Below are 27,564 nucleotides of genomic sequence, written 5' to 3' on the forward strand. Positions count from 1 at the left end.
ACAATCCTCTTTTTTCTCGTTATTTTAGAAATTTGTTTACCACTTCCCAATATTATATACAAGTAGGTTTACCACAATCATTTTTAAGGTCTAAATAAGAGAGGATGCCTTCTCAAAAGACATGTCAAATGTAAGTAAAACTTGGCATTACCATTTACTACCTCATAGAATCAACCAACAAAAGATTAAATGTATGGCAGGAAATTTATTTATTTTTGAATGAGAAAATTTTAAAAATATAGTCTATACTTTACATTCTCAAATAAAAAATCCTATCATCATCTAGCGACGAAAATGTGAAGTAGCTATTCATTTTCTACTCTTGAGAAGTCTTTTTTTTCCTCCAAAATACATTAGGACCCCTTGTAAACTACAAGGATAAGATATGGCCATGCATTTTGGATAAGATACTCTAAACATTAATCTCTCACTTTTTTTAAAAAAAGGAAAACTAGAAAAAAAATAAAAAATAAAAAATAGTTGAAACAAAGCAAGAATCGATGGCATCCTTCTTTGCATCCCCTCCCTTTGTGTCTCACCCCAAGACTACGAACATCTACTTCTCATCTTCACAAACCCCAACACCACAGCCACCCAACACACCATCTTCGCAGCCGCAAACGGCATCCCCGCCACCGCCGGCGGCTGTGGTGTCTCCAAAACCTGCAGCTGCCACAAGAAGCAGTACTGCAGAGTCAACTGATTGGATTGCTTCCACCTTGACCAGGAGGTTTGGCATTGGAGCCGGCCTTGCATGGGCTGGCTTTCTCGCAGTTGGTGTTGTTTCTGAGCAAATCAAAACTCGATTCGAAGTTTCACAACAACAACTCAACACAAGGTATATGTATTAATTTATCCTATATGCCTGCCTGCATGCTTATCTATGTCTGTATATATATTTACATGTTTGATTCTTGATCATGTTCTCTATATATGATGACAAGTTTCATTTACTTTCTTCACAGAGAAGTCGACAAGGAAGTAGAGGTGGTTTTGCCCAATGGCATAAAGTAAGTTATCTGTTGACTGTTATCATCCAACATTGCAAGTGAATAAATTACTGTATTATACAATGATTCAATGGATGATCAAGGGAGTAGAGCACATGATTACATCTTTTTTGGTCATAAGATTCGAATTATTTTTCAGTTGGGTTGCCATCACAATTATCTAATCTATGGATGTTACAAGGTATTACGACATAAAAGTCGGGGGCGGTTCGCGTCCTAGACAGGGAGATTTGGTGGTGATGAATGTGAAGGGGATCGAACAGAGCACAGGACAAGTGTTTCTGGATACATTTGGAGATGACATCAAAGACAACAAGAGAAAGAAGGGACCTTTGGCACTTGTGATGGGATCAAGGCCTTATAGTAAAGGAATATGTGAAGGAATAGAATATGTAGTGAGAAGCATGAATGCAGGTGGGAAGAGGAGAGTCGTCATCCCGCCAAGCTTAGGATTCGGCGAAGAAGGGGCAGAATTCGGAGAAGCCATGAAGATCCCCCCTTTCGCTACCCTTGAATATGTAATAGAGCTTGAAAAAGTCTCCATTGCTCCATCATGAGCATTGATTCTACTGATTATCATCAGCATTGTCATTTCATGTTCTCACAAACTCCATCTCACAAGTTATCAATTGTACGCTTTTGATTAGCTCGAGTTTTCAATGAAATCAAGTCATTCTGATATGATCAAACAAATCTTGTAGAAATTTCTATGCATTGTTGAAATTCTGGTAAAAAGAACAAGAAAAGGGCATACATATATATATATATGCATGTCTTGAAATGAAACAAATTCATGAGTTAGAGCATTTGTCTCAATGCAAACAACAAGAACTAGGTTGTCTGGTGGCGGATACCTCATCATGAATGCATATAATCTCCTTGTTCCCTTGGAGTGTACTTTTCAAATCTGTGGATTCACAACTAGTTGTGATCTTGGGCTCAAGGCTTTTGTGAGTACTTGTGATTTCGTATATCCTATGGATCATGTGGAGGAATGCCTCTTCGACATTCAGATTCTCTTTAGCAGATGTTTCCATGAAGGAAACATGCTCGAGCTTGGCCAAACTCCGCCCGTCTTCTAGATTCACCTCTCTCGAATGGAGTAGGTCGGATTTGTTGCCCACCAGCACCACCACCATCTCCGGGCCGCCGAATTCTCTCAACTCTTTCAACCATTTCTTCAAGCTTTCGAACGTGGATTTTCTTGTTATGTCGTAGACTAGTAAGGCACCAAGGGCTCCTCGGTAGTAAGAGCTAGTGATCGCCCTAAATCTATGGGAAAATATATATATTCAGACATTAATTGGGATGCATATCATGGATGATTGATACACTATTTTGATGATAATTAATCAACTCAATATTACATATTTGTATGTCTAAAAATAGAAATATAATTACAAACTTGAAAAATTTTCAAAGGTATTTTTGATATTACATATTTACATGTATCAGTTATGCATGGTAACCATGTACTGCAGTTGAATTCATTAATGAAAGTGGCATTTCCAAATTCTCAAAACCGAAATATGTTAAAATTGAAAAATCAATTTTATTTACCGTTTTACCATTTTGGTCATTTATATTATCAATTTTAATTTTGTGTTTTTCAATTTTTGAGAATTTTATATCTTTTTAATTGAAAACAGTGACGTAACGCTGCAAATTCACACCATATCTGCGTTAATTAAAAAAAATGACTAAAATTCCAAAAAACAAAAAACAAATATAGCAAACTAAAACTTAAATTTAATAACATGAATAACCAAAATGGAACAAGAATACGAAGCAATGCATCCAATTTTCCCAAAATATTTCTTTACGTACCAAAAATAAGCAAATTTAATTAATATTCCATTTTTCTTGATCCCCCAACCATTATTTATAACTGGTGGTGATCACATCAAATATACTATTTCCTTTAATCTATTTGATCAAGAATATCCCAGATGAAAGCTGAATTTTCTTTTTTTTTCTTTTTTTTTTTTTAAAAAGAAAAGAAAAGAAAAGAAAACTTGATTAATACAATTAGCCAATTAAGTGTACCTTTCTTGGCCGGCGGTGTCCCATATCTGAGCCTTGACGATCTTATCACCAACCTTAATACTTCTGTAAGCAAATTCGACACCAATCGTTGGCTTCGAGTCCAAATAGAATTCATCTTTCGCAAATCTGTAGAGCAAATTGGATTTCCCCACTGCTGAGTCTCCGATTAGAACTGCCTTGAACAAGTAATCACAATCTTCATCCATTTATTTTCAATTCATTTAATTTATTATAAGCTAGCTAGCTAGCTACTTGTGTGTGTGTATATATTATGAACACAAGAATATTTAACCAAAGTTTTATTTATTTGTTATATATGAGCATCCACAATTATTTGTGTAGCATGCGTGGATGGAGTATTTATAAAGCTATGTATGTCTCTAGTTTGTGTCATGATGCATGGTCAATGATATTGTCAAATTTTTATTTAATTTTATACACAAAAGCAAAAGCAATTTAATTTTCTTGATTTTTATTTATTATTATTGTCTAAAGCTGTTTCAGTTTTTTGGTGACGATGGAAGTACTTGTGTTCATAATATATATGGAAGTGTCGATGTTGACATATGGATAGATCTAACGGTCCGTGTTTTTATACAAGTAAAATGTTCATGTGAACATCTCATCTACATAAAATATGAAACGTTAGATACCCCATTAAATACTATCTCAATGGAGTAGCATCAACACTTTTTATATATAAAACGATATGGTTCATACATGTTTCATATGTTAGGTCTCACATGAATTTTGTGTATGTATGTAATACACGTTTTTCTACACCATTTTCGTATGTATTTCTCAACTTTGCATATAGAGGACAGAATTGAGATATCGTGTGTTCTTCATCCTCTTTTCTTTTTTTCTTTTTAAAAGTGTTTTTATAAAATAAATAAATAAAGATGTGTGAGCCTTTTTTTATGTAATTGTTTGACCAGTATTTTATTGTAAATATTTGGAGAATAGTCTTCTCGAAAATTTTTTTGTTATAAATATATGGCGTCTTTAAATAAATCTATAAATCGGCTTTTTTTTGACGTAAAATCTATAAATCGGCTTTTAATTTAAGAAGGATCGTGAAAATTATTTCGATTAGAAGATAGATTTCTTATTATTAATGCTGTTTCTAGGAACCAATTATCGTGATAATTAGATAACATATACAAAATATTAGACGTGGCCCATCAAAATATCAAGGTAGTTTTTGGTTATTTCGTGTTTTCATTTAAAAAATTTCAAAAATATTATTAAGTTGCGTCTTGAAATATGATATACATTTTTATTTTATTTTTTTTTGCATAAATATGATATATATTCTGATGGAAGATTTAGAAAAATGGGAGAGGTCAATTTTTTATTTTTCTCTTTTTTGCAAAATTAGATCTCTCTAGATTAATGAAACGCTGGGGCGGACCTAGAAATTTTTTTTAGGGGATGCAATTAAGAGCGGAGCTACGTGTTGCTCCGTCAGGTGGTGGCTTAGGTGACCACTTTATTTTCTCTATTTTGTATACATTAAATTTAGTTCAATTTGTCAATATCTCTGTTAATTATTTTAAAAATAAAAAGATACAAGCTAAACATATTTAAAAATTGAGAGATCAGATAAATTTAATTCAAGTAAAAATAAAAATCTAACTATGATAAACGATGCAATTTATAAAAAAATCACGAATGCATAATTTATATCATTAAAAGACAAGCAAAAAATTTAAATATTGTCATCAATACATAATAATTTATTATATTATTTGATAAGTTTCTAAATAATTTTATTTTTTAATATATAACACCAATATGAATTAAAATTGATATGTATATTCTTTTATTAAATAAATAATACAAATAAATAATAAAAATTTTGTATGAAAAATTGAGAGGGGGCTGATATGGGGACGCCCATATGATGAAACGCATTGGGAGAGGTCAAATTTGAAATAAAAAAAATATAAAAAAAAATTAACACAAGCTCATTTAACAAAATGGCCCCTCTCTGATTGTATTTCAAGAAACATTTTTTAATCTAGTGATATCATACCATAATTAAGAAATTAATGCAAATTTTTTTTAATATGAGATTGAATGATGATCGAAGATCTGAAAATGAAGTGAGAATACATTCGGGACAATACGTAAAAAAAAAGAATAATGCTAGAGGTACAACATATATCGTGTATAACGATATTTATAAAAAATATATCGTGAGATTTTTCTATGATATCGCGATATTTTACATTCAATTTATCATGAGATTTTGATAAATGAAATTTTTGTATTAAAATTTTTGTGTTGTACAAATTGATGTACAAATTTGATTGTACATGTAACATTGCACAAAAAGAAAATGTGAAAAAACTTTCCTCCCCTCGAGATTTAATGGATGAATTGAAGATTATAAAAGTATAAAAAGAAATAGACTAATAGAGAGTACCGCTTAAATTTTAATAAATAAAAGAAAAGTAAATCGTAGTTTTTTTTTTTAATCTCGAAGTCATACATAGATTAAAATGAGATTATATCGTTCACTTATCTTTCCATCTATTCTATTTGACGATTACATTATATCAGAAATAAAAAATTATTACATACAGAAAAAAAAAATGTCAAGTTTTCCTCAAATTTTTTTTGTCAAATTCATTAAACACGGGACACCGTAAATAAAAAAAAAAAAAAAAAATCCCAAAATAAACAAGTTTTCTATTCTTTTTCCATTTCACCAAACACGAGTCATCATGATCCACAAGGACTCGGGACATGAACTCCAACACCTCTGTCAAATCAAAATCAAAACAAAGCAAAGCATATTTTCAGAAAGTTACCAATACCTAATAATTATAATTAGTGGTTGCTTTCATGCTTTGTTCCAAAGTCACCAATTTAATGACGGATTACTTTATGTATAACTATGGTTAAATGTTTCTTAATTAATTCTCAAATATCTAATGAGAGAACAATCACACATTAAAAACTAAAAAGAAATTACAAGTTCTTTGACGGGAAAGTTCAAGCTACTTTTAGGATAGTGAACCGTAACTGTGTATCTAAAGATATACGTTTAATAATAGGTATGTGGTCTATTGAAAAATCAACTAACTCCATGTGTATTGATAATTTCCACTTTTTAAATGAACCAACATTGATTTCGTTTAACCTATCTTGATGGTATTATCTTTATGGTAAATCAAACAATCATCGTACATTTTTTTAAAAAATAAAATTATGTAAGATCAAACATAGACCCCACATGTTTGGACCAATAATAATAATTAGATACGCAGAGATGACAATACACCCCCACTTCGTGGTCGCTTGAAAGACCATAATCGTCGCTTGGCATATACATTTTACAATTTCATGGAATCAAGGAATTAGTCCAATGGGGTAGAATTTTTCTTTGACCCCACTTCGTAGGTGAGATTACCTAAAAGTTGGAGGAATTTTGGAATCTTTAATAACTTCGGGTTTGTTGACGTAGAAAAAACTAATATTGATGTTAATGATGCAATTGAAAGAAAGAATGACTAGGGAAAGCGGAATGATATAAGGCTTACATTTGAATTGATGGGTTTGAAATTTACCAAATTATAGTTTTATTGTTTACAATAAAATAATGACAAAAGCTCCTATAAAACGGTCTCAAAGGTCATTTTTTTGAGACGAATATCTTATATGGGTTATCAATTAAAAACTATTATATTTTATGCCAAAAATATTACTTATTATTATAAATATGAATAGGGTTGACTCGTCTCACGAATGAGATCGTTTCACATGAATATTACTTTAAAATAATAGATCAAATCTTAAATTCACAATCGCATATATATTATTTACATATTAATTATTAATAATATAAAATATATTGAATTTCAGATGATATCATTATTGAGTGAATTTACATGAAATATCATGTCAACATGGAAGAAATGAATTTGAATTTTGATATTGCTTTTTTAAACAGCCAAAACACGTTTGAAATTGATAGATTAAAAGTTCACCGATCCGAACACAACCTTTAGGGTACATGTGTTCTCCATTGGGTTATGATACAAATAAAAGAATGATACGAGAAAGTGAGATAATTCGACTCTAGCCTTGAGGTAATACTTTACGACCAGATCTAACGAACCCATGTATTTTACGACAGATGAGATCCTAACATATGGGTAATACACAAGTCATGCATCCAACGGTTCATATTTTTACACATATGCGTAATTAATTATATATTGTTGACGTGGCAAATCATGAGACATTAGATATATCATTGGAATATTATCCATATGCTAGTTTGAAATCTATCGTATTTTACATATGATGTTAATAGCTAAAGGCCAGAGCCGAAACTTCGGAACGATTTAGTGTTAATATGTACTTAATCCTCATCAATTGACATTGATCCTTTCTTTATCTTTGGCATTTTAATAGCGTGAGAAAGATACTGAAGATCTATGATAGAGGCCAAAACTACATTGCAGTAGATATACATACCAGAATATGAATATGACACCATATAGTCGATCGATACTAGCATTTTCAATATGATTCGAGGAGGGTCCATCGTTTATATAGTTGTCGACTCCACTATCTAAATCTAAACTGATACCCGAAGTCCGGATGAGATGTTGGGTGATATAAGGTACTGCTTCTTGAAAATCATGACAATAGCGGTGCAATTGTCTTTGCACCTGCGCTCCCTAACAGCTTCCCGCACAAGGTGGCGGCTCACCGCTGCAGCTGGTAAGCCTTCCTGTTACATGTCACGACACATTGAGAAAAGCTCCAGCAAAGAGGAGATAGATGTCAGAGGAAGGTGGCTGCTCCAACTAAATGAAAAACATTTTTTTTATTTTATTATCCATGGACAATTTTCCTGATAAAGCAGTTGTCCGATGATAAGATCCCTCATATAATTTCATGGGCTTGTCATAGATCAAGATAATACGCTAAAACTGTCTCACGACTCAAGAGTATCACAACTGCGTCCTGGTGGGGGCATCATAAGTTTGCACCAATAATTGAATAAATGACTTCGTGATTGGCTTTAGATAACTTTAGTTGGTATCTTGATTTTGAGGTTTTAATACATAATGCATCATCATATTCTTGCTATGCCAAATTGCCCACGGAATGAGAAAAGCATTGAACTGTAGAATTCGACAGAGTTTAGCCAATGGCTTTGGGAGCGCATATATGAGTATGGCAGGAGTGGTTTTGTGACCTGTGGAAATGAGAACTGAAAGATGCTTGTGAACTTGCTTCCTGATTGTAATTGCTTTTAACGTAAGATTTATCTTCTGGATGAGGTTGTGATAATTATTTCAAGTATCAAAAATAAGGAGGGGAGGAAAAAAAAAGAACAAAGAAACTGAGCAGGGCAGGGCAGGGAAGTAGCCGAACCTTCAACAGCTTGTGAACAAATTCAACAGCATCAATTGGCCCAAAAACCTGAAAGTTGGAGTGCAGATTAGAGTCATCAAATTTATTATACTGATAGTAACAAAGCACAGAGATCGAGATAATACCCCCCACAAGCCATCACAACCAAGAATTATGAAGTGGTCTCTCTCAGTAAGGGTAAATGAATGGACATCAGGAGTTGCAACAACACCCACCTGAAATCATTGTACTTTTAGATGATGTTGTCACATATAATAAGTTGGATTATAAAATACTCTTTGGAATCGAGGGAAGGAAGCCGATACACTAAAAACTTGCATTAATAGCAACGAAGGAACTCAATATCTTGGAATCACATGAACTAAGCTGTGGGACATAACAAGCCATACAGAATATAACAATTACTACTTGTGCAAACACAACAATCTATACTTCAAAAAAGAAAGGGAAAAACAAACCCAAAAAAAAAGTCAAAAGAAACAAAAAAAAAAAACAAGAACAAATCAAACTGCTACAAGGGTAAATAAAATCGAGGAACAGGGTGAGTAAAGAATAGACGAGTAATAGAGGAGTGGAAAATAAAGAACAGTCGCTGAAAATATTGAGGAACAGGGTGAAACCTTCTTGAAGTTCCGATCACCAAAGGCTCTGGATACTTCAAGCCGCCCCAGCAATCGTCCATTTGAACTTACAGACCCACCAGCCTGTATACATACGCTTCTAAGGTGAAAAAAAATAAAAACTAAAATGTCTTAACAAGGATGTGTGAACAAAACAAATAACGGAAGGACATTGAACATAACTTATGTTCTGCACCCAGTATTAGTCAGGGCTTTAAACTACCAGATAAATTTTCTTTTCGAGTAAACATGAGACTATATGCATGAGCTGCAGTCTTGGGGATATATTGAATATTCATCATTCACAGAATATATATGTGCATATTGATAATGCTCATGTGTACTACTTGAAATGCTATCAGCCATAACTGGTTTTCATTCAGCATTTACAAAATACAAACGCATTCAACTCCACAATGATATTGAAGGCCTTAACAAGCCATTGTATATCACTGGAGCTAAGTGGATCCACTTTTGCTTGTCCGACAAATGGGAAGCAATTCTGATTCAAGTCTTCATATGGCCAAGGTAACATGATCCAGCATTTAAAGAAAGGTACATATTGTCTGGTCTGATTTCTACTATTCTTCAAAGTTCAATAGATTATTGTTCTATTAACTGCAATAAGCGCGATTAATTGCTAATGCACCAAATCAATTTTTAAGCACTTCAAAACTCACATGTTTGGCAAGAAACTCTATATGATGTTGTATATTGGACAACATCAATATGGTATGTAATTTGGTTCTAAAATTGTTTTTATGAGTTTTATAAGTTAATTTACTTTCGATACATTTAGCACTTCATCAAAGAACACTATCCAAACCTTTTGAATGCGTGCTCGTTCTTGTGGGTAAATGGCTTTATGTTCCCTTGTTAAAACTATGGCCTTCAATGAATTTGACCGGTCCATAACATCCTTAGAACAGTCGGTTTCAGATGTTCGCGCCACCACTGCCTTTGCATCACCAATATTGGCAACAAAAACCTATGTAGATGGCCGTTGTGATATTAGAGAATAAGAAAAGATGCAACATATCATACTAAAAGGCGAGAAAATATGGAAATTATGATTCCGAAAGGCTCGCCCAATGTACACAATCAACACCAAAACATTGAAAACTCAGCTAACCATGAAATTGTTTATAGATGAAGTGCCAAGCTTGAAAAGACATGGATGAAGAGTAATCTAATGTGACAGTATACTACAACTGACATTCTCTACCTCGTATTTCTATTATTTTTTTATAATTTTTTTGGCACTCAGTGCACATAGTCAAACACATATCCGAACACCAAATGCTTTACCACCACTCACCTATTTAGTTGTTTAACATTCAAGTAAACATACAATAATACAATATCCAAGATAATAGCAAACTTACTGTTTGTCCTAATACCCACACACATACAGCTGTAGCGCCATCTTGCCAACCTCCTGGTAAAGAATTACAACAGTCAAGATCATGCTAAACAAATTCGACAGTAATGATAGAACATGTGTATGCTCAGATCAAAAAGAGGTAATCAGATTGGCAGCTAAAATTTTCGAGGGAAAAAAAGTCGATACAGGTCATGATGAAAATAAGTAGAAATCTGATTAAAGGTTTTTCAGAACCGTATGCTCAAAATCAGTGGAAACATAAATGCACTTTCAAACATAAAATAGTAAAAGTTAACACAATTAAAAATTGATGGAAAAAATAAAGCATGCAGTTCCCTGAAGTCTAACAAAAAAATCCTGGGCACTTCAGGAAATGGAAGTTGACATTAGAAAAGCTTAAGAGAGTCATATGTCAATTATTCCACAAAATATGACATCATTTTCACGTTTAAACACGTAAGTGTTTCAAAATGTTTCGTAAATTTGAGTCAGATATCTTTGTTTTGATTATCTTTCTTTCAAGTATGCAAATGGTGTCAAGGTTTAAAAAGTGTAAAATCCAATTAAAACTTTTAATAAACCTGCAGAACTTTCTTGAAGGAGAGCCTCATCTGTTTTACGGAAACCTGTTCATATAAAATTGCTTAAATTATTTTCCTCCTCTGCCAAAATGGAAGTTTGAAACACAAAAGTTAATAAAGCTGTAATATAAATCAAGCAACAAAGAGCGACTTTGGATAGAGAAGCTCCTTCATCAGAAGTGTTCCTTTTAAGCAAAACCTTTTTTTGAAAAAAGAAAAAAGATATTTGGAAGCAGAAACTCTTATCACAAAGTGTGTAGAGAAAGATTTTTCCAGAAGCCAAAAACTGTAGCTTTTGGCATCCCGATTCAGCTTCTTGAGAAAGAAAAAAGCTCTTCACCACTATATCCAAATATTTAATTTTAAAAAAAAAACAAACAAACAAACAAAACCAAACAAACAAACTAGAAGAAACTAAGTTTAGTTTCTGTATTCAATCTGACCCAAGATTAAACAAGGAAAATAACGCACCATCTAATATAGCCTTCTTCGCAGACTTAACATCCAGCTGAAAATTTCACAGAAACAATAATATCAAAAAAATGCAATTGAGCAGTGAAACAGAAAGCACATAATTTCTATTGTAATCACGTCACAATTATGATAGCTGCTTAGACAAACAGACCAACTCACGTGGTAAGCCAGATGACAAAACATTTCTGTGCAGATGCTTCTGTGCATAATCTGCAGCTAAACGACCTCCATGTCCATCATAAACAGCAAAATGTGCACATCTGTAACAAAAAAAAATCATGGAAAGAAAGGAACATTTAAATGAAATCAAAATAGAGCAATTTTGAAAGAGAAAGAAAGCCAAGACATCAGATAATTTAAACCAAGCATGTATAACAAACCAAAAGAAAGTGGGATGCATGAATACTAGATAAAAGGACAACAAATAATTACAACATACTGCTAAGAAATAAGTCATCCATAATGCTTCATCACCCTCGCATCTCTGTAACAAAGACAATTATCATTTTGCAAACATACAGTGTTCGCACATGTGACCACAGGACTATTGAGGGGTATGTGACAGAAGATGATCTCACGCTAAATAACAAAATTAAACTTTTAATTATTCTATCTCATCTGTATAATCAATTAGAATATAGTTGAAACTACATATAAAGTAGCAATTTCATATTCATAAGTGTTAAATATCATCTCCATTCCATCGTTCCCGCCTGCTACTTTTCTGGGAACAACTGTGATCAGTCATCAGAATTGGCACAATTGAATGTAAACCACAAGTGCCTCCCAACACCTACCCTAGCATTTGGTCTCATCGAACTAAAATTGACGGAAACCTATTCAATATTTGGATGAAAAAAATTCTGATACCAATTGGGGGCATGAATTGAAATTGATTAAAAAAACATTTATTCAAGTTCGTATAAAACTGTCACTAGTTGCACTTCAAAGTCCTTGATACCAAATACCGCAATTATAATAATAGCGAAATATCATGAAGCTAATAACGAATTGAAAATCCCTCCCAACCGTAAAAGAGAGGGAAAAAAATAAAAATCACGAAACCTCAAATTCCCGGGGGATTCCAAGCTAGCGTCGTGAAGCACCACCCAAGCATCTTCCATAGTATGCCTCGAGCCCTTGTTTTCGGCTGCATCGGCTTCTATAGAGAAATATTTGTCTTCGAACTTGTCAATCTTCTCCGATACGGCGTTTGAACTGGACGCTTTGTCATTTGTACTACCGGTCTGCAATTCGTGCAGGGATTTGGCCTTCTTGGTTGAAGAATCGGAGTCATCGAACTCATTGGGTCGTTCAATTTCAGAGTCGGTGCCACGATTCGGGGACATTGAATTTGCTTTGCGCTTCGATGCGGCAGCCATTTTCCTGGAGCGGGGAAAAATGGTGTCAGGAAATCGAGATATATATACATACACACAGTTATTTGCATCGATCGAACTTTCTCGAATATAAAAAATGCATACTTCTTTCTTTCCATGAAATTTTATTAGGCATTTTTAATCTTGATTTTTTAAAAAATTGGCACACTTGGCCTTTCAGATGAGTAATTATTGAGCACGCGCCCCTCATGCCGTTATGCGACTGAGCAAAGATTTTGATATTTTTTTTGCACCAAATATCCCTGTGAAATATTAAAAATGCATATTTTAACCCTGTAAAAATAATTTTTAAATCTATTCAACCCATAATATACAAATTTTATTAAAATCTAATTATAAAATATTTAGCAAACATTTTTATTTTACTGATTTTATTTTTAATTTTAAATTTATTATGATTATATAATTGTTTTTTAAAAAATATTATTATTTTATCTTGTTATCATTATTTTATTAAACTTTCTTATTGTTTCCAACTTTTACATTAAAAATGCATTCATAAACGAGATTTAAATACCTAAAAGTACCAAAATATTAAATCCAAATGATAAGTACCAAACATTTTCAATTTTATTTATTTTTATTTTTAATTTTTAATTTATAATTAATTTATTTTTAAAAACAATTATTACTTTATCTCGTTATCATTATTTTATCAAATCACTTCGTATTTTCAACTTCTCCATTAAACATGATTCATAAATAAGGATTTAAATATCTAAAAATACCAAAATATTGAACCAAATGATAAGTTCATAAATGCTACTTTTTAGATTTAAAATTATATAAACATGTTATTTTTTTATTATTTATTACAAATTATGCAATGCATATTCTCGAAAAATATAAATTTTGGTTCAATAATATATAGCCCTAAATCGAAAAAACAATATGTTTGAACTTATCAGTTTAGTTCAATATTTTGGTACTTGAAATTATTTAAATACTTGTTTATAAATGCATGTTTAATGAAAAAGTTGGAAATACAAAGTAAATTTAATAAAATAATGATAACAAGATAAAGTAATAATATTTTTTAGAAAATAATTGATTAATTATAATACATTTAAAGTAAAAAAAAATAAAAATTTAATAAAACAAAAAAATGTTTTCTAAATATTTACAATTGGATTTTATTAAAAATTGTGTATTATGGGTTGAATAGATTTAAAAATTATTTTCACAGGGGTCAAATATGCATTTTTAATATTTCACATGTGTATTTGGTGCAAAAAAAAATATCAAAATCTTTGCTCAATCGCATGAGGGGCGCGTGCGCAACAATCACTCATTTGAAGGGGCGAGTGTGCTAATTTTTTAAAAGGTTAGGGTTGACGATGCCTATTAAAATTTCACAGGGGAGAAGTATGCATTTTCAATATTTTACAGGGGTGGTTGGTGCAAATAGCTATATATATATATTGTTGAAAAATATTATTATTATTAATATTATGTTGAATATTGAATGTTGAATGTTGAATATTGAGTTGTAAAATGTGAAAAATTAGTGTGTGATGATGTAGATGATGATGTATTTATTTTTGGACTAATCTCAAATGTAGATCTATAAATAGGTCTTCATTTGTGATGAAAAACAATTGAGTTGAGAGAAAAATATTATAAAGTGTAGAGTTTGATATAATTTGAGTTTTGGAGTATTTACTTTTTACCGTAAATTTTTACTTTTTCACAACACGTTATCAGCACGATCGCTTGAAGGTTATCTATAATTTTCGACGCTCCAAAATACAAGAAGAAGTCAAAAATATTCAACAAGTAAGAATTTTTATTTTACTGTTTATATATTTTTATTGTGTATATATTAATATATAATATCATGTTATGAATTTTTTAAAAAACTTGTTATAAATCCTGAGAGGATGTTAAGACGAAATCCCACACTCCCGGTAAGGGATACGACAAGTATAAAAGCCTCTAAGGTTTTTAAACATTATAATCATATTTGTATAATGTCATGTTATTATATAAAAGGTTGTCTATGACACCAATCTTATAATAATATGATATGATATACTATACCTGACTTTATACTAACTATATTGGTATAATTTCACAATATTATATAAAAGGATGTCTACGACACCGATCTTATAATATGATATATATTTTATTGCGTATATTTAATTATGATTATCATTATATGCATCACATGATTATCACGAATTTTTATTCAACACATAATCATTTTTTCTTACCCTCAACGGTCACAAACGGTAACAAAACGGCTAGTTTTTTGCCTATAAATATGTTCACTCAAACTCATTTTCAATCACACCAAATTCACTCTTTCTCTCAAAATATTTTCTCCTCGGTTTTTTTTCGAAGATGAAGATGATGGCATTTATAAGGCTATTTTTTATAACGACTATGATCATCATGCTCACGAATTTTGTACTCACCGGCGATTTTCCACCACCTATTTTTTCTCTATTTGTATGCACACTTGTAATCTTTGTCATTCCATTATTTTGTATTGTCATACTAATAGAAATTAACTAATAAAATGCATTGTTATTTTTCTAGTACCACCATGTCAAACTTGGCAAAGCTTGAATTCGTTACACTCGATATCACTGGAAAAAATTATATGTCATGGACTCTTGATGTTGAGATGCATCTTGAGTCATTGGGTCTAAGTGAAAGCATCAAAGAAAATAATATATCAACCTCACAAGATAAAGCAAAAACTATGATTTTCTTGCGCCGACATCTTGATGAAGGGTTGAAATGTGAGTATCTCACAGAAAAAGACCCAATGACTTTATGAAAAGGGCTGAAAGAAAGATTTGAGCATATAAGGGAAGTGATACTTCCGACCGCCCGTGATGAATGGAATACGTTGAGATTCCAAGACTTTAAAAAAATCAGTGATTATAATTCTGCGATGTATCGAATAGTCTCGCAATTAAAATTCTGTGGACTTGAAGTTACAGAGATGGAAATGCTTGAGAAAACATTTTTCACTTTTCACGCATCGAATATAACTCTACAACAACAGTATAGAGTGCGTGGACTTTTGAGATATTCCGAACTAATCGCATGTCTTCTTGTGGCGGAAAAGAACAACGAATTTTTAGTAAGAAATCATCAATCCCGACCCACTGGATCAACGGCATTTCCTGAAGCAAATGTCGTAATGAAAAATGAAAACCAAAATCAAAGGCATAGACCAGATTTTGGTCGTGAACGAGGTCGAGGAAATGGGCGTGGACGTGGACGTGGACGTAAAAATTATCGCGGTCGTGGTCGTGGCCGTGGATATGAAAATAATCGAGGTAGTTATTTCAATAACTCATCTCAAAAGAACGTCACGAATCACCCACCAAAAAGGCAACATGAAAATACGAGTGAAAATGAAAATCACTCAAATAGATCTGAGAGTGTTTGTTATATATGTGGCACTCCAGGACATTGGTCACATATTTGTCGAACCCCTGAGCACCTATGTAAGCTCTATAAAGAATCGACAAAAGGGAAAGGAAAAGAGACAAATTTTGTTGAAGATAGTGACCGTTTAATTGGTTCAACTAGTTTCAATGCTGCAGATTTTTTGAATGATTTCGAAGACATTGATTAAAATATTGGTGGGACTACATTGTAACAAATTTGTATTTTTCATGCATTCTTGTATTATAAAGCATGTTATATTTTGCATTTGTATTGTACTTAATTTTTTTTTATTGCATTTTTTGTGAAGTTTGATATGGAAAATGCTATGAGCAAACATGGAAATAATATCATGGAAATTTGCATACCAGATAGTGGTACAACACACACTATTCTGCGAGATTAAAGATATTTCTTGGAAATAAAACCAACAAAAACAATGGTGAATACCATATCAGGTCCTGTAGACTTGATTGAAGGTTGTGGAAAAGCACATTTTTTGTTACCTAATGATACAAAATTTCTGATAAATGATGCTTTATATTCACCACAATCGAAAAGAAATTTGTTGAGTTTTAATGACATATACTCTCATGGGTATGATACTGAAACGATAACTGATGGAAATCAGAAATATATGTGTCTTACCACATATAAATCAGGAAAGAAATATATGGTTGAAAAATTATCAATGCTCCCTACTGGATTGCATTATACACATATAAGGCCAATCGAATCAAATATGGTGGTTAATAGTTCTTCAATATTAACAAATTGGCATGATCGATTGGGACATCCTGGTTCAATAATGATGCGAAGAATTATTGAAAATACGCATGGTCATCCATTGAAAGACCAGAAGATCTTTCAGAATAATAAGTTTCAATGTAACGCATGTTCTCTTGGAAAACTTATTATAAGACCATCGCCAGCTAAAATCCAAACTGAATCACCCATATTTCTTGAACGTATTCAGGGTGATATTTGTGGGCCAATTCATCCACCATGTGGACCATTTCGATACTTTATGGTATTGATCGATGCCTCTAGCAGATGGTCACATGTATGCTTATTGTCAACTCAGAATGTGGCATTTGCAAGATTGATGGCTCAAATAATAAAATTACGAAATCAATTTCCCGATTATACAATCAAGAAAATAAGACTTGATAATGCTGGAGAATTTACATCCCAGACTTTCAATGATTATTGTATGTCAATGGGAATCATTGTTGAAAATCCTATAGCTCATGTTCATACGCAAAATGGATTAGCTGAATCATTGATTAAACGTCTACAACTGATTGCTAGACCAATGATTATGAAAACAAAACTTTCTATTTCTATATGGGGACATGCAATTTTACATGCTGCGGCATTAATTCGCATCAGACCAAGTGCATATCATAAATTCTCCCCATTGCAACTTGCATTTGGTAAAGAACCAAATATCTCTCATCTGAGAATTTTTGGATGTATGGTGTATGTGCATATTGCACCACCTCAACGATCAAAAATGGGTCCACAAAGAAAAATTGGTATTTATATCGGTTATGATAGTCCATCAATCATTCGATATCTTGAGCCTCAGACAGGCGATGTGTTTACAGCACGTTTTGCTGATTGTCATTTTAATGAAGAAATCTTCCCAGTGTTAGGGGGAGAAAAGAAACACATCGAAAAAGAAATCACATGGTATGTACCATCATTGTTACATTTGGATCCAAGGACCAAACAATGTGAGAAAGATGTACAGCAAATTGTGCACATGCAAAGAATTGCAAATCAAATACCAGATGCATTTGCAGACACAAAAGGGGTAACAAAATCATATATACATGCTGTAAATGCCCCTGCTCGAATTGAAATTCCAAAAAAACAAATTGAAGACACTCATGATGTCATAAAACGCTTGAAGCGTGGAAGACCAGTCGGTTCCAAGGATAAAAATCCTCGGAAAATAAAAGGCATAGAGAAACACGACGATCATAAAATAGAAAATGGTGTTCCAGAAGAATCACCTGATGATGAAAATATTTTGTCAGAACCACAAACTGACGAGAATCGTGAAATCTCTATCAATTATATTAATACTGGAAAAATATGGAACCGAAAAGACATAGAAGATATTGATGAGATATTTTCTTATAATGTGGCTTGCGACATCGTAAATGAAAATGAGGATCATGAACCAAAATCTTTTGGTGAATGTAAAACTCATCATGATTGGGTCAAATGGAAAGATGCCATCCAGGTTGAATTGGATTCGCTGAATAAACGCAATGTTTTTGGACCTATAGTCCTCACACCTGAAGGTGTAAAACCTGTTGGATACAAATGAGTTTTTATTCGAAAGCGAAATGAGAAAAATGAAATAGTCAGATATAAAGCTAGACTTGTTGCACAAGGTTTTTCTCAAAGACCTGGAATTGATTATGAAGAAACGTATTCTCCTGTTATGGATGCAATTACGTTTCGATATTTGATTAGTTTGGCAGTGTCTAAAAATTTGAAAATGTGTCTTATGGATGTTGTTACAGCTTACTTATACGGATCACTTGATAGTGATATATACATGAAAATCCCTGAAAGATATAAGATGCCTGAAGCACAAAGTTCAAAACCCAGAGAATTTTATTCTGTAAAATTGCAAAGATCATTATATGGGTTAAAGCAATCCGGTCGAATGTGGTATAATCGGCTAAGTGAGCACTTGATGAAAAAGGGATATGTAAATGATCCAATATACCCTTGTGTTTTCATCAAGAAAACAACATCCGGATGTGTAATTATTGCTGTATATGTTGATGATTTAAACATCATTGGAACGAATAAAGAAATTCAAGAAGTTATGATGTACTTGAAGGAAGAATTCGAAATGAAGGATCTTGGAAAAACCAAGTATTGTCTGGGTTTGCAAATCGAACAAAAAGAATGTGGAATTTTTGTTCACCAGGAAAATTATACAGAAAAGATTCTTAAACGTTTTAATATGGATAAATCAAATCCATTAAGTACTCCAATGGTTGTAAGATCATTAAACATAGAAAAGGATCCATTCCGTCCATGTGGAGATGATGAAGTTATTCTTGGTCCAGAAGTACCATATCTAAGTGTCATTGGTGCCCTTATGTATCTTGCAAATTGAACTAGACCTGATATATCTTTTGCTGTAAATTTATTGGCAAGATTCAGTTCATATCCAACAAAGAGGCACTGGAACGAAATTAAACATATATTTCGTTATCTACAAGGAACAACAGATTTGAGACTTTTGTACTCAAAAGACACCAATCAAAGTATCATTGGTTATGCTGATGCTGGATATTTATCTGATCCACATAAGGCACGTTCTCAAACCGGATATGTATTTACTCGTGGAGGCACCGCAATTTCTTGGCGTTCACAGAAACAAACACTCGTAACAACTTCATCAAATCACGCTGAGATTATTGCGCTACATGAAGCAAGCCGTGAATGTGTTTGACTAAAATTAATGACACAACATATCCAAACTTCTTGTGGATTATCAGTAGACAAGAAGCCTGTGACGTTGTATGAAGACAATGCTGCATGTATTGCTCAAATGAAAGAAGGATACATCAAAAGTGACAGAACAAAACATATACCCCCAAAGTTCTTTGCCTACACTCAAGAGCTTGAGAAGAATAAAGATATTGATATCTGTTATATTCAATCAAGTGAGAACTCATCAGATCTCTTCACAAAGGCACTTCCCACGACGATATTCAGAAAGCATATATACAACATTGGGATGCGCAATCTGCGGAATATGTGAAGAATCACTCATGTTAACATGAGGGGGAGTTTACGTGGCTGCACTCTTTTTCCCTTACTATGGTTTTTATCCCACTGGGTTTTTCCTAGTAAGATTTTTAATGAGGCAGTATAAAACACGTAATGAAGACAGTCATCATATCACGATCATCATCACAAGGGGGAGTGTTGAAAAATATTATTATTATTAATATTATGTTGAATATTGAATGTTGAATGTTGAATATTGAGTTGTAAAATGTGGAAAATTAGTGTGTGATGATGTAGATGATGATGTATTTATTTTTGGACTAATCTCAAATGTGGATCTATAAATAGGTCTTCATTTGTGATGAAAAATACAATTGAGTTGAGAGAAAAATATTATAAAGTGTAGAGTTTGATATATTTTGAGTTTTGGAGTATTTACTTTTTACCGTAAATTTTTACTTTTTCACAACATATATATATATATATATATATATATATATATATATATATATATATATTCTTTTTAATATACCTACATATAGAAAATCAGAGGTTTGCTTAGGTAGCGTTTGGGCATTTAAACATTATTATTATTATTATTATTATTATTATATACTAGTGAAAAATGTGGTAACCTCGATGCTACCCTCAGATAGTGCCCTGGGGGATCCACTGATTTTGACAAATCATGGAGTTACATGTTGCCCGCAGGACAGTACCCTGCGGGCAGCATGAACAAAACCGAAAAATGCATATGTTTTGTATGTGTAAAATAGAGGATTTTTTTATATGTAATATTTTTTTAAAGTAAAAAATGAAGTAAGTGGGAGGTTTAGTGAGATAATGGATAAGAAGGGTAATTACAGAATAAAAAAATTTTGTGTCCTCAAAGTTAGTTAATATTAGTGAAAAATGCACATGTTTTGCGTGTGTAAAAGAAAATCTTTTTTAAAAGCAAATCATGAAGTTAGTGGAAAGTTTTAAAGTAAAATATTGGTAGAAAGAGATAATTTTGAAATAAATTATTTAGGTGTTCTCAAGGTAGTTACTATGACCTACTCACCTTTTATAAGATAAAATCACTACAAAAAAACTGTGAAATAGAACCGGTACTTTAGCAGCGGTTAAGAAACCGATTTAATTGTATTCCTTAATCCCAACGGTATTTTATAACCGATGCTAAAAACGCTTCAAGTGATAGGTATTACGCGCGGTTCATTTTCCGCTCCAGTTAATCAATATTTGCAGCGGTCGTTACAACACGCTTCTATACACGTTTAATTAAAGCGGTTTTAAACCGCTGTTACAGATATACCTTCCGAAGCGGTTAAAAACCGCTGGTATCATTGAGTATTAGAAGCGTTTATATAACCGCTTCGGAAAATCGTAACAACCGCGGGTAGTGTTGTTCTGTAGAAGTGGTTTCACGGACCGCTTCGGATTTCCGATGCTAAAGGTTTCACACGTAATTAAAAGATAGGTTTTACACATCCCAAATCTATTTGGCATTAGCTTCCTCTCTTTCTTTGTTCGACGAAGTCAAAGATTTATTTGTCCTCATCTTCAACAGAAATTTCTTTACTTTTGGTTTTGTGGGTAATTATTTTTCTTTCTCTGTGTTTTTTTATGGTTTCTCCTCTTCACATGTAGTTGCTGGTTGAAGGATTTTAATTCATTTTAGTTGGGGTTTTGATTGTAGATCAGTATATTCTCTCGATTACTGCCTTATTCATGTTTATATCTTTGAAGGATTAGGAAAAATTTTCATTCTTAATTTGTTTTCAATTATAGTAAATTTGATGTTCGAGATTGATAAATATGGGATGACCATTGTTAATGAGTTTTATATCTGAAAAATTACTTAATTTTACATATTCTGCGGATGCAAATGTCTTAGAAACTGGGATTTTTACTACAAAAAGTAATGAACAGAAACACAACTCTTGTAATCAACTTTTGGTTATAAAAGTTGTTTGGAATATTTATATTTCCTTGCACACTTGGATTAAATTTTGCTCATAAAAGTATTTTTTAACAGAGTTTGAATTATTTGAATATTAGATTTATATTTCCTTCTTATGCTATCATCAACTTTTCCTTCTAATATTTGACTAAGTTTAATTCAACTAATTAAGTTCAAAGATTACTAATTACATAATCTTGTCCAATTTTTTAATATTTGACCATTACAACAGAAAAATAAAATAGTTTTAATATTGCACACTGGTGAACATTAGAATTCATTAAAATTTCACCATTAGAGATGTTTTTACTATTTAATAAAGAAAACAATATTTGTTATCATAATTAAGTTGTGTTAATAATTGACAATAGTTAACAAAAATTGGATGTACTATATGCGCAATTAAGTTATTTTTCTAGATTATTTAAGTTTTTATGAATATTTATTTTTTTGTTTGTAAACTTGTAGAAATAATTGAATTGGATCGAAAGATGAAGGAATGGATGACTTCTCCACGTGGCAGCCTTGAGTATCGGGTGGGAATCTTATATTTTTTACGTTTTGCATTTGGTGAAGCGACTCAAGAAGTCACTAAACCATGTCCTTGTTGCAAATGCATAAATTCATTGAATCATAACCGAGAGACCGTATATGAGTATCTGATGATAAATGGTATCTTACAAGATTATCGGATCTGGAATTTTCATGGGAAAAAACTAACAGTACGAGATCATGATAGTTTCAACAATGAATTTCAGGATTCGGTTCAACAAGTTTCTGAATTTATTAGCCATGAGCCCGTGGTACAAGAGATGTTATGTGATGCATTTGGAATGCACGAAGGTTCTATAAGTAATGAAAACAATATTGGCGCATCGACGAGTCATACATCAATGGAGTCTAATGTGAAAGATTTTTATCAATTAATAGAGGAAGGGAAACAACAGTTATATGTCGGTTGCACAGAGTTTTCTAAACTAACGTTCCTTGTTGAGTTATTTCAATTGAAAGTGAGTGGAAAATGGAGTGATAATTCATTTACGGCATTGTTGGACTTTCTTCGTCGAGTACTTCCATCTGATGCTCATGTGCCTGCATATTTTTATGAAGCAAAAAAATTAATTTCTAAATTAGGACTTCATTATGAAAAGATACATGCTTGTCCAAATGATTGCATGATTTATTGGGGGAAGGCTGAGAATGAGCAAGCTTGCAAAGTGTGTCACCTTTCAAGATGGAAAAATTTGCAGAAACCGTCGAAGCAGTCATGTAAAGGTAGGAAAAAACGTATTTTGGTTAAAATTCCATCCAAGGTCTTTTGGTATTTTCCATTGAAACCAAGACTGCAACGATTATTCATGTCATCCAAGACATCTGAGAGTATGCAGTGGCATTTCAAGAAGCGTGTGTGTGATGGAACTCTGAGGCACCCAGCTGATTCTCAAGCATGGAAGGCGTTTGATGAACGACATTGTGAATTTGCTTTTGATCCTAGAAACGTACGTTTGGGACTCGCCACCGATGGATTTAATCCATTTAAAAATCAAAGTACTGCGCATAGTACTTGGCCTGTTGTCCTATTGCCTTACAATTTGCCACCTTGGGAATGCATGAAGCCTCATTCTATCATATTATCCACACTTATTCCAGGTCCAAAAGCACCTGGAAATGATATCGATGTGTATTTATGCCCTTTGTTGACTGAATTGAAAGATTTGTGGGAAAATGGGATTGTCACATATGACGCTTGTGACAAGAAAATGTTTCAAATGCGGGCCGCATTACTTTGGACAATCAGTGACTTTCCTGGTTTGGGATGCTTATCTGGATGGAATACATATGCAAAGAACGCATGTCCAACTTGTGCTGATAAGACTGATGCTTTGTACTTGAAGCATGGTAAAAAATGGTCATTTAGAGGGCATCGTCGTTTTCTACCACCTGATGCAGAAATTCGAACAATGTCCAGTTATGGCAAGCCAGAGCATCGTGAGTTAGACTTGGTGCCACTATCTGGATCTGATGTTCTTAGAATGACTTTGAACAAGAATGTGGTTTTTGGTAAGAGTAGTGCTTCAAAATCAGCTGCGAAAATAAAAACCGGGTCAATGGAACAAATGTGGAGAAAAAAAAGTATATTTTTCAGCCTACCATATTGGGAATTTAATTTGATTCGACACAATCTGGATCCAATGCACATTGAAAAAAATGTTTGTGATAACATTGTCGGAACACTTTTAGATGATTCCACAAAGAGTAAAGATAATTATGCCGCACGTAAAGATTTAAAAATTTTGGGTATTATGAAACAATTATGGCCACGGACACAACCAGATGGTGCAGAGTATTTGCCACCTGCATGTTTTTGTTTGACCAAAGCTGAAAAAAAAATATTTTGTTCTGTATTGAAAGATATCCGTGTTCCTGATGGTTTGTCTTCTGACATTTCAAAGCGTGTGGATATTGGGCGTTGTAGGATCATGGGTCTAAAAAGTCATGATTGTCATATCATGATAGAGCAGTTCCTTCCAATAGCTCTTCGTCGCGTGTTGTCAAAAAAAGTGACCACACCACTTATTGTTTTGTGTGAGTATTTTAGGGCAGTCTGTGCAAAGTCCTTACAAGAACAAGAATTACAGAAGGCTGAAGAGGGAGTTGTTTTGGCTTTATGTCAATTAGAGAGAATTTTTCCTCCGTCCTTTTTCACAGTAATGGTTCATTTGGTGGTACATTTAGCTTATGAAGAAAGAGTTGCTGGGCCAGTAAATTATCGGTGGATGTATCCAATTGAAAGGTATTTGGGGAAACTTAAAAATTTTGTCAAAAATAAAGCACGTCCAGAGGCCAATATTGCAGAAGCATATTTAGCAGATGAATGTGTTGTGTTTTGTTCTCGTTATTTGGATGGGAACAATTCATTTAACAATCAAAGAACACGACATATAGAGACACCTGATATTGAGTTTCCTGCGCTCCCAATGTTTCCACAAGTAGGGCGACCGACAAAAGGGCGTCAAATAGTTACTTTGGATGACAAAACTCGAAACCAAGCTCATAGATATATTCTCTCTAATTGTACAGCATTGCAACCATATCGTGAGTAAGTATCATTTGTTGAATACACAGTTTGTTTAGTTTTTTGTAAACAATATAATTTTCTAACTTTTATTATTGACATTATTGTATAGTCAACTGAAAAATGAATTGAAGAAAAGACATAGATATGGTCAGCGTCCAAGTAATTCTCAATTTGATGACATGGTTAGACTGCAATTTCCAGAATTGTTTGCAAGACGAGTAAGTAACATATGTCATTCATTTATATTGCAAGTGTATTGATAGATTGATTACCTGTTGAAATTTTTATTTCTCAGGGTGAATTTATTATTTATACCTTGTAGGTTGATCGTGAAAATGAACAAATTGAAGACTTAGATCTGAGGGTACTTTCACGTGGTCCAAATCCAATAGCATTTAGTTACCGTGAGTTCAACATAAATGGTTTTGATTTTCGCACGATTGAATCTGAACAAAGCAAAAAAGTACAAAATAGTGGGGTCATGGTGCAGGCGATGCATGATAATGATGATCGTGAGTCAATCTATTATGGTCGATTAATTGATGTCATCTCGCTTGATTTCGGTGGTCGTGGACGAATTGTTCTTTTTCGATGTGATTGGGTTAACACCACTGTAGGTTTGAAAGTTGATCAATTTTGATTTTCATTGGTGAATTTTTCACGCTTGATACATACAGGAGAACGTGAGGAACATGAACCTTTTGTTTTGGCTTCGCAAGCTCAAATGGTTTATTATGTTCGTGATCCAAAGGACGAGGATTGGTACTGTGTCATTCGTCACACACCAAGAGATACATACAATATGGGTGATGAAGATGACATGGATACAATGCATTTTATTCATAATAATGTTTCTAATATGCAGTTGATATTAGGTGATGTAAATAGTACAGATGTTGAGTTAATTAGAGATGATGTAGAGGGCTCAATGGTTGATGTTCTTCCAGAGGTGGAGAATGAAACTGATGATGAAAATCTTGTTTGATCTTTGGGGTTTTTTTTCATAATATTGAAACTTTCAAAACAATTTTTGGCAGATGTGAGATAGTGCTCTAATTTTTTTTTATGGCTTATTACTGTATCTTTTTATTTTCATTCTAGTTGGTTTCTGCATTTGATCGTGTATTTGGCTCTTGGTTTGGTATTTACTTTGTCAAGAAGGATAGATTTAGAGAGGTGAAGACAAATCGTGTGTTGATCCTTTGTTCTTTTGCATTGTGACTGTACTATTTGGTACAGAGACATAACCCTTTATAGTGTTTTAACTAAGCTCTTTGCCATTGCATTTTTTCTTGTGGGTTTATTGATATTTTGTTATCTGGGATGGTTAGTTATGTGCCGGATTCACAAGAGGATTGTAAAGTGTCATAGGAGGATGACAAAGTGGGTACATGTTTGGCCAAGATATGCAGTAGCTCAATTTATTACTGCTGATATTGATAAAAATAGTTTTGTGAGGTAGTTCTCAACTATTTGTGAGCAATTTAGGTCTTATCCATTTTGAATTGGAGCGAATAATTTTATGTTCACAAGGCATGTATCTCTGTTCTGGTTTTGATAATGATTTGTATTTTATGATGGTTTAATTTTTATACTATTTTGAGTTAGGTGCGTCTATGCATATTTCTAGCCACAGTATTGAGATTGGTTTGGAGAGGGGAAGATAAATTATTATAGCAAATTAGCTTTATTTCTAGCCACAATCTTTGCTCTGTTTTTTTGGAAGGAAATTTTTTATTTCTATATAGTATTTCGATCTGCACTAAAATTATATTGCATTTGGGCTTCTTGCTGTTGTCCTCTTGCACGAATGACTTGAATCATTAAAAGATTAATTAATCTCAATTACAAAAAAAAATGACCCCAAGAATTGAATATTTATTTCTTTGAGTTGGTGCAGTGCAACGAGCCAATGTTATATAGATTATTTCATTGCACCATTATTATTTAATAATGATTTCAATCAAGTTTTTTCTATTATCTTCCAAACTCTTTTATTTGTGAACATGAGAACTACATGTGGGTCATATAATTTCTACTTTCGCTGTTAAACCATCAGTTTTGCTATAATATTTTAATTAATTTATATATATATATATATATATATATATATATAACTTAAACAAATACGTAGAAGTAGAATCAAGGTTCTAAAAAGCATGAAACATTTTGAAGCGTGCGAGCCAAGCTTCAAGCTTTTTAAGCTTAAGCGTGATTACTACGATCTTAAACGTACGCTTAAGCGAAAAAAACCATTTTTAATTTAAACTATAGTTATAGTTATCTCAAACAAATTAACGGAGTAAATAATAAATGAATATAATAAGTTCAAGTGTAATGCATTAATTCTTTGTTAGATTCTAATTCAATTTATTTAATCATTCATTTCATATCTTTTGTCATCAAACATAAACTAAATTAATTGGTCTAA

General features: G+C 32.7%; 3 protein-coding genes across 5 annotated transcripts; 1 reads left to right on the top strand and 2 right to left on the bottom strand.

The window, feature by feature from the left end:
* The first annotated feature begins 454 nt into the window (after window positions 1-454).
* Window positions 455-1,691, top strand: LOC140885399 (peptidyl-prolyl cis-trans isomerase FKBP17-2, chloroplastic). The gene is made up of 3 exons (XM_073292356.1): window positions 455-838; window positions 966-1,010; window positions 1,192-1,691. The coding sequence occupies exons 1-3, from the start codon at window positions 501-503 to the stop codon at window positions 1,565-1,567; spliced, it is 759 nt and encodes a 252-aa protein (XP_073148457.1). The 5' UTR covers window positions 455-500; the 3' UTR covers window positions 1,568-1,691.
* Window positions 1,692-1,698: 7 nt separating this feature from the next.
* Window positions 1,699-3,352, bottom strand: LOC140885400 (ras-related protein RABA6a-like). Its single transcript, XM_073292357.1, has 2 exons — window positions 3,057-3,352; window positions 1,699-2,282 (listed from the first exon to the last, which is right to left on the bottom strand). Exons 1-2 carry the CDS (start codon window positions 3,260-3,262, stop codon window positions 1,823-1,825), a joined length of 666 nt encoding a protein of 221 aa, XP_073148458.1. The 5' UTR covers window positions 3,263-3,352; the 3' UTR covers window positions 1,699-1,822.
* Window positions 3,353-7,552: 4,200 nt separating this feature from the next.
* LOC140881974 (probable protein phosphatase 2C 8) lies at window positions 7,553-12,931 on the bottom strand. 3 transcript variants are annotated; one of them, XM_073287672.1, is made up of 10 exons: window positions 12,581-12,931; window positions 11,667-11,775; window positions 11,513-11,549; window positions 11,042-11,086; window positions 10,462-10,514; window positions 9,903-10,064; window positions 9,077-9,160; window positions 8,582-8,671; window positions 8,457-8,504; window positions 7,553-7,806 (listed from the first exon to the last, which is right to left on the bottom strand). In XM_073287672.1, exons 1-10 carry the CDS (start codon window positions 12,895-12,897, stop codon window positions 7,651-7,653), a joined length of 1,101 nt encoding a protein of 366 aa, XP_073143773.1. In that variant the 5' UTR covers window positions 12,898-12,931; the 3' UTR covers window positions 7,553-7,650. The 3 variants fall into 3 exon arrangements, with proteins under 3 accessions (XP_073143773.1, XP_073143774.1, XP_073143775.1); XM_073287673.1 differs by lacking the exon at window positions 11,042-11,086; XM_073287674.1 differs by lacking the exons at window positions 11,042-11,086; window positions 11,513-11,549 and having other exon boundaries at window positions 11,675-11,775.
* Between the last annotated feature and the right edge of the window lie 14,633 nt (window positions 12,932-27,564).

Source organism: Henckelia pumila, chromosome 2 (assembly GCF_033568475.1).
Source record: "Henckelia pumila isolate YLH828 chromosome 2, ASM3356847v2, whole genome shotgun sequence".
In the NCBI taxonomy this organism is placed as follows: domain Eukaryota; kingdom Viridiplantae; phylum Streptophyta; class Magnoliopsida; order Lamiales; family Gesneriaceae; genus Henckelia; species Henckelia pumila.

Bases quoted from the DNA above. Each gene is read 5' to 3' on its own strand.
- LOC140881974 (XM_073287672.1), bottom strand. From the start codon at position 12,897: ATGGCTGCCGCATCGAAGCGCAAAGCAAATTCAATGTCCCCGAATCGT. The intron at 10,515-11,041 runs GTTTATTAAAAG...ATTCTTTACCAG, and splicing joins CCTTCAAGAAAGTTCTGCAG to GAGGTTGGCAAGATGGCGCT. The intron at 8,672-9,076 runs GTTTCACCCTGT...CAATGATTTCAG, and splicing joins GTGATCGGAACTTCAAGAAG to GTGGGTGTTGTTGCAACTCC.
- LOC140885399 (XM_073292356.1), top strand. From the start codon at position 501: ATGGCATCCTTCTTTGCATCCCCTCCCTTTGTGTCTCACCCCAAGACT. The intron at 839-965 runs GTATATGTATTA...CTTTCTTCACAG, and splicing joins CAACAACAACTCAACACAAG to AGAAGTCGACAAGGAAGTAG. The intron at 1,011-1,191 runs GTAAGTTATCTG...GGATGTTACAAG, and splicing joins GTTTTGCCCAATGGCATAAA to GTATTACGACATAAAAGTCG.
- LOC140885400 (XM_073292357.1), bottom strand. From the start codon at position 3,262: ATGGATGAAGATTGTGATTACTTGTTCAAGGCAGTTCTAATCGGAGAC. The intron at 2,283-3,056 runs GTACACTTAATT...ATTTTCCCATAG, and splicing joins GACACCGCCGGCCAAGAAAG to ATTTAGGGCGATCACTAGCT.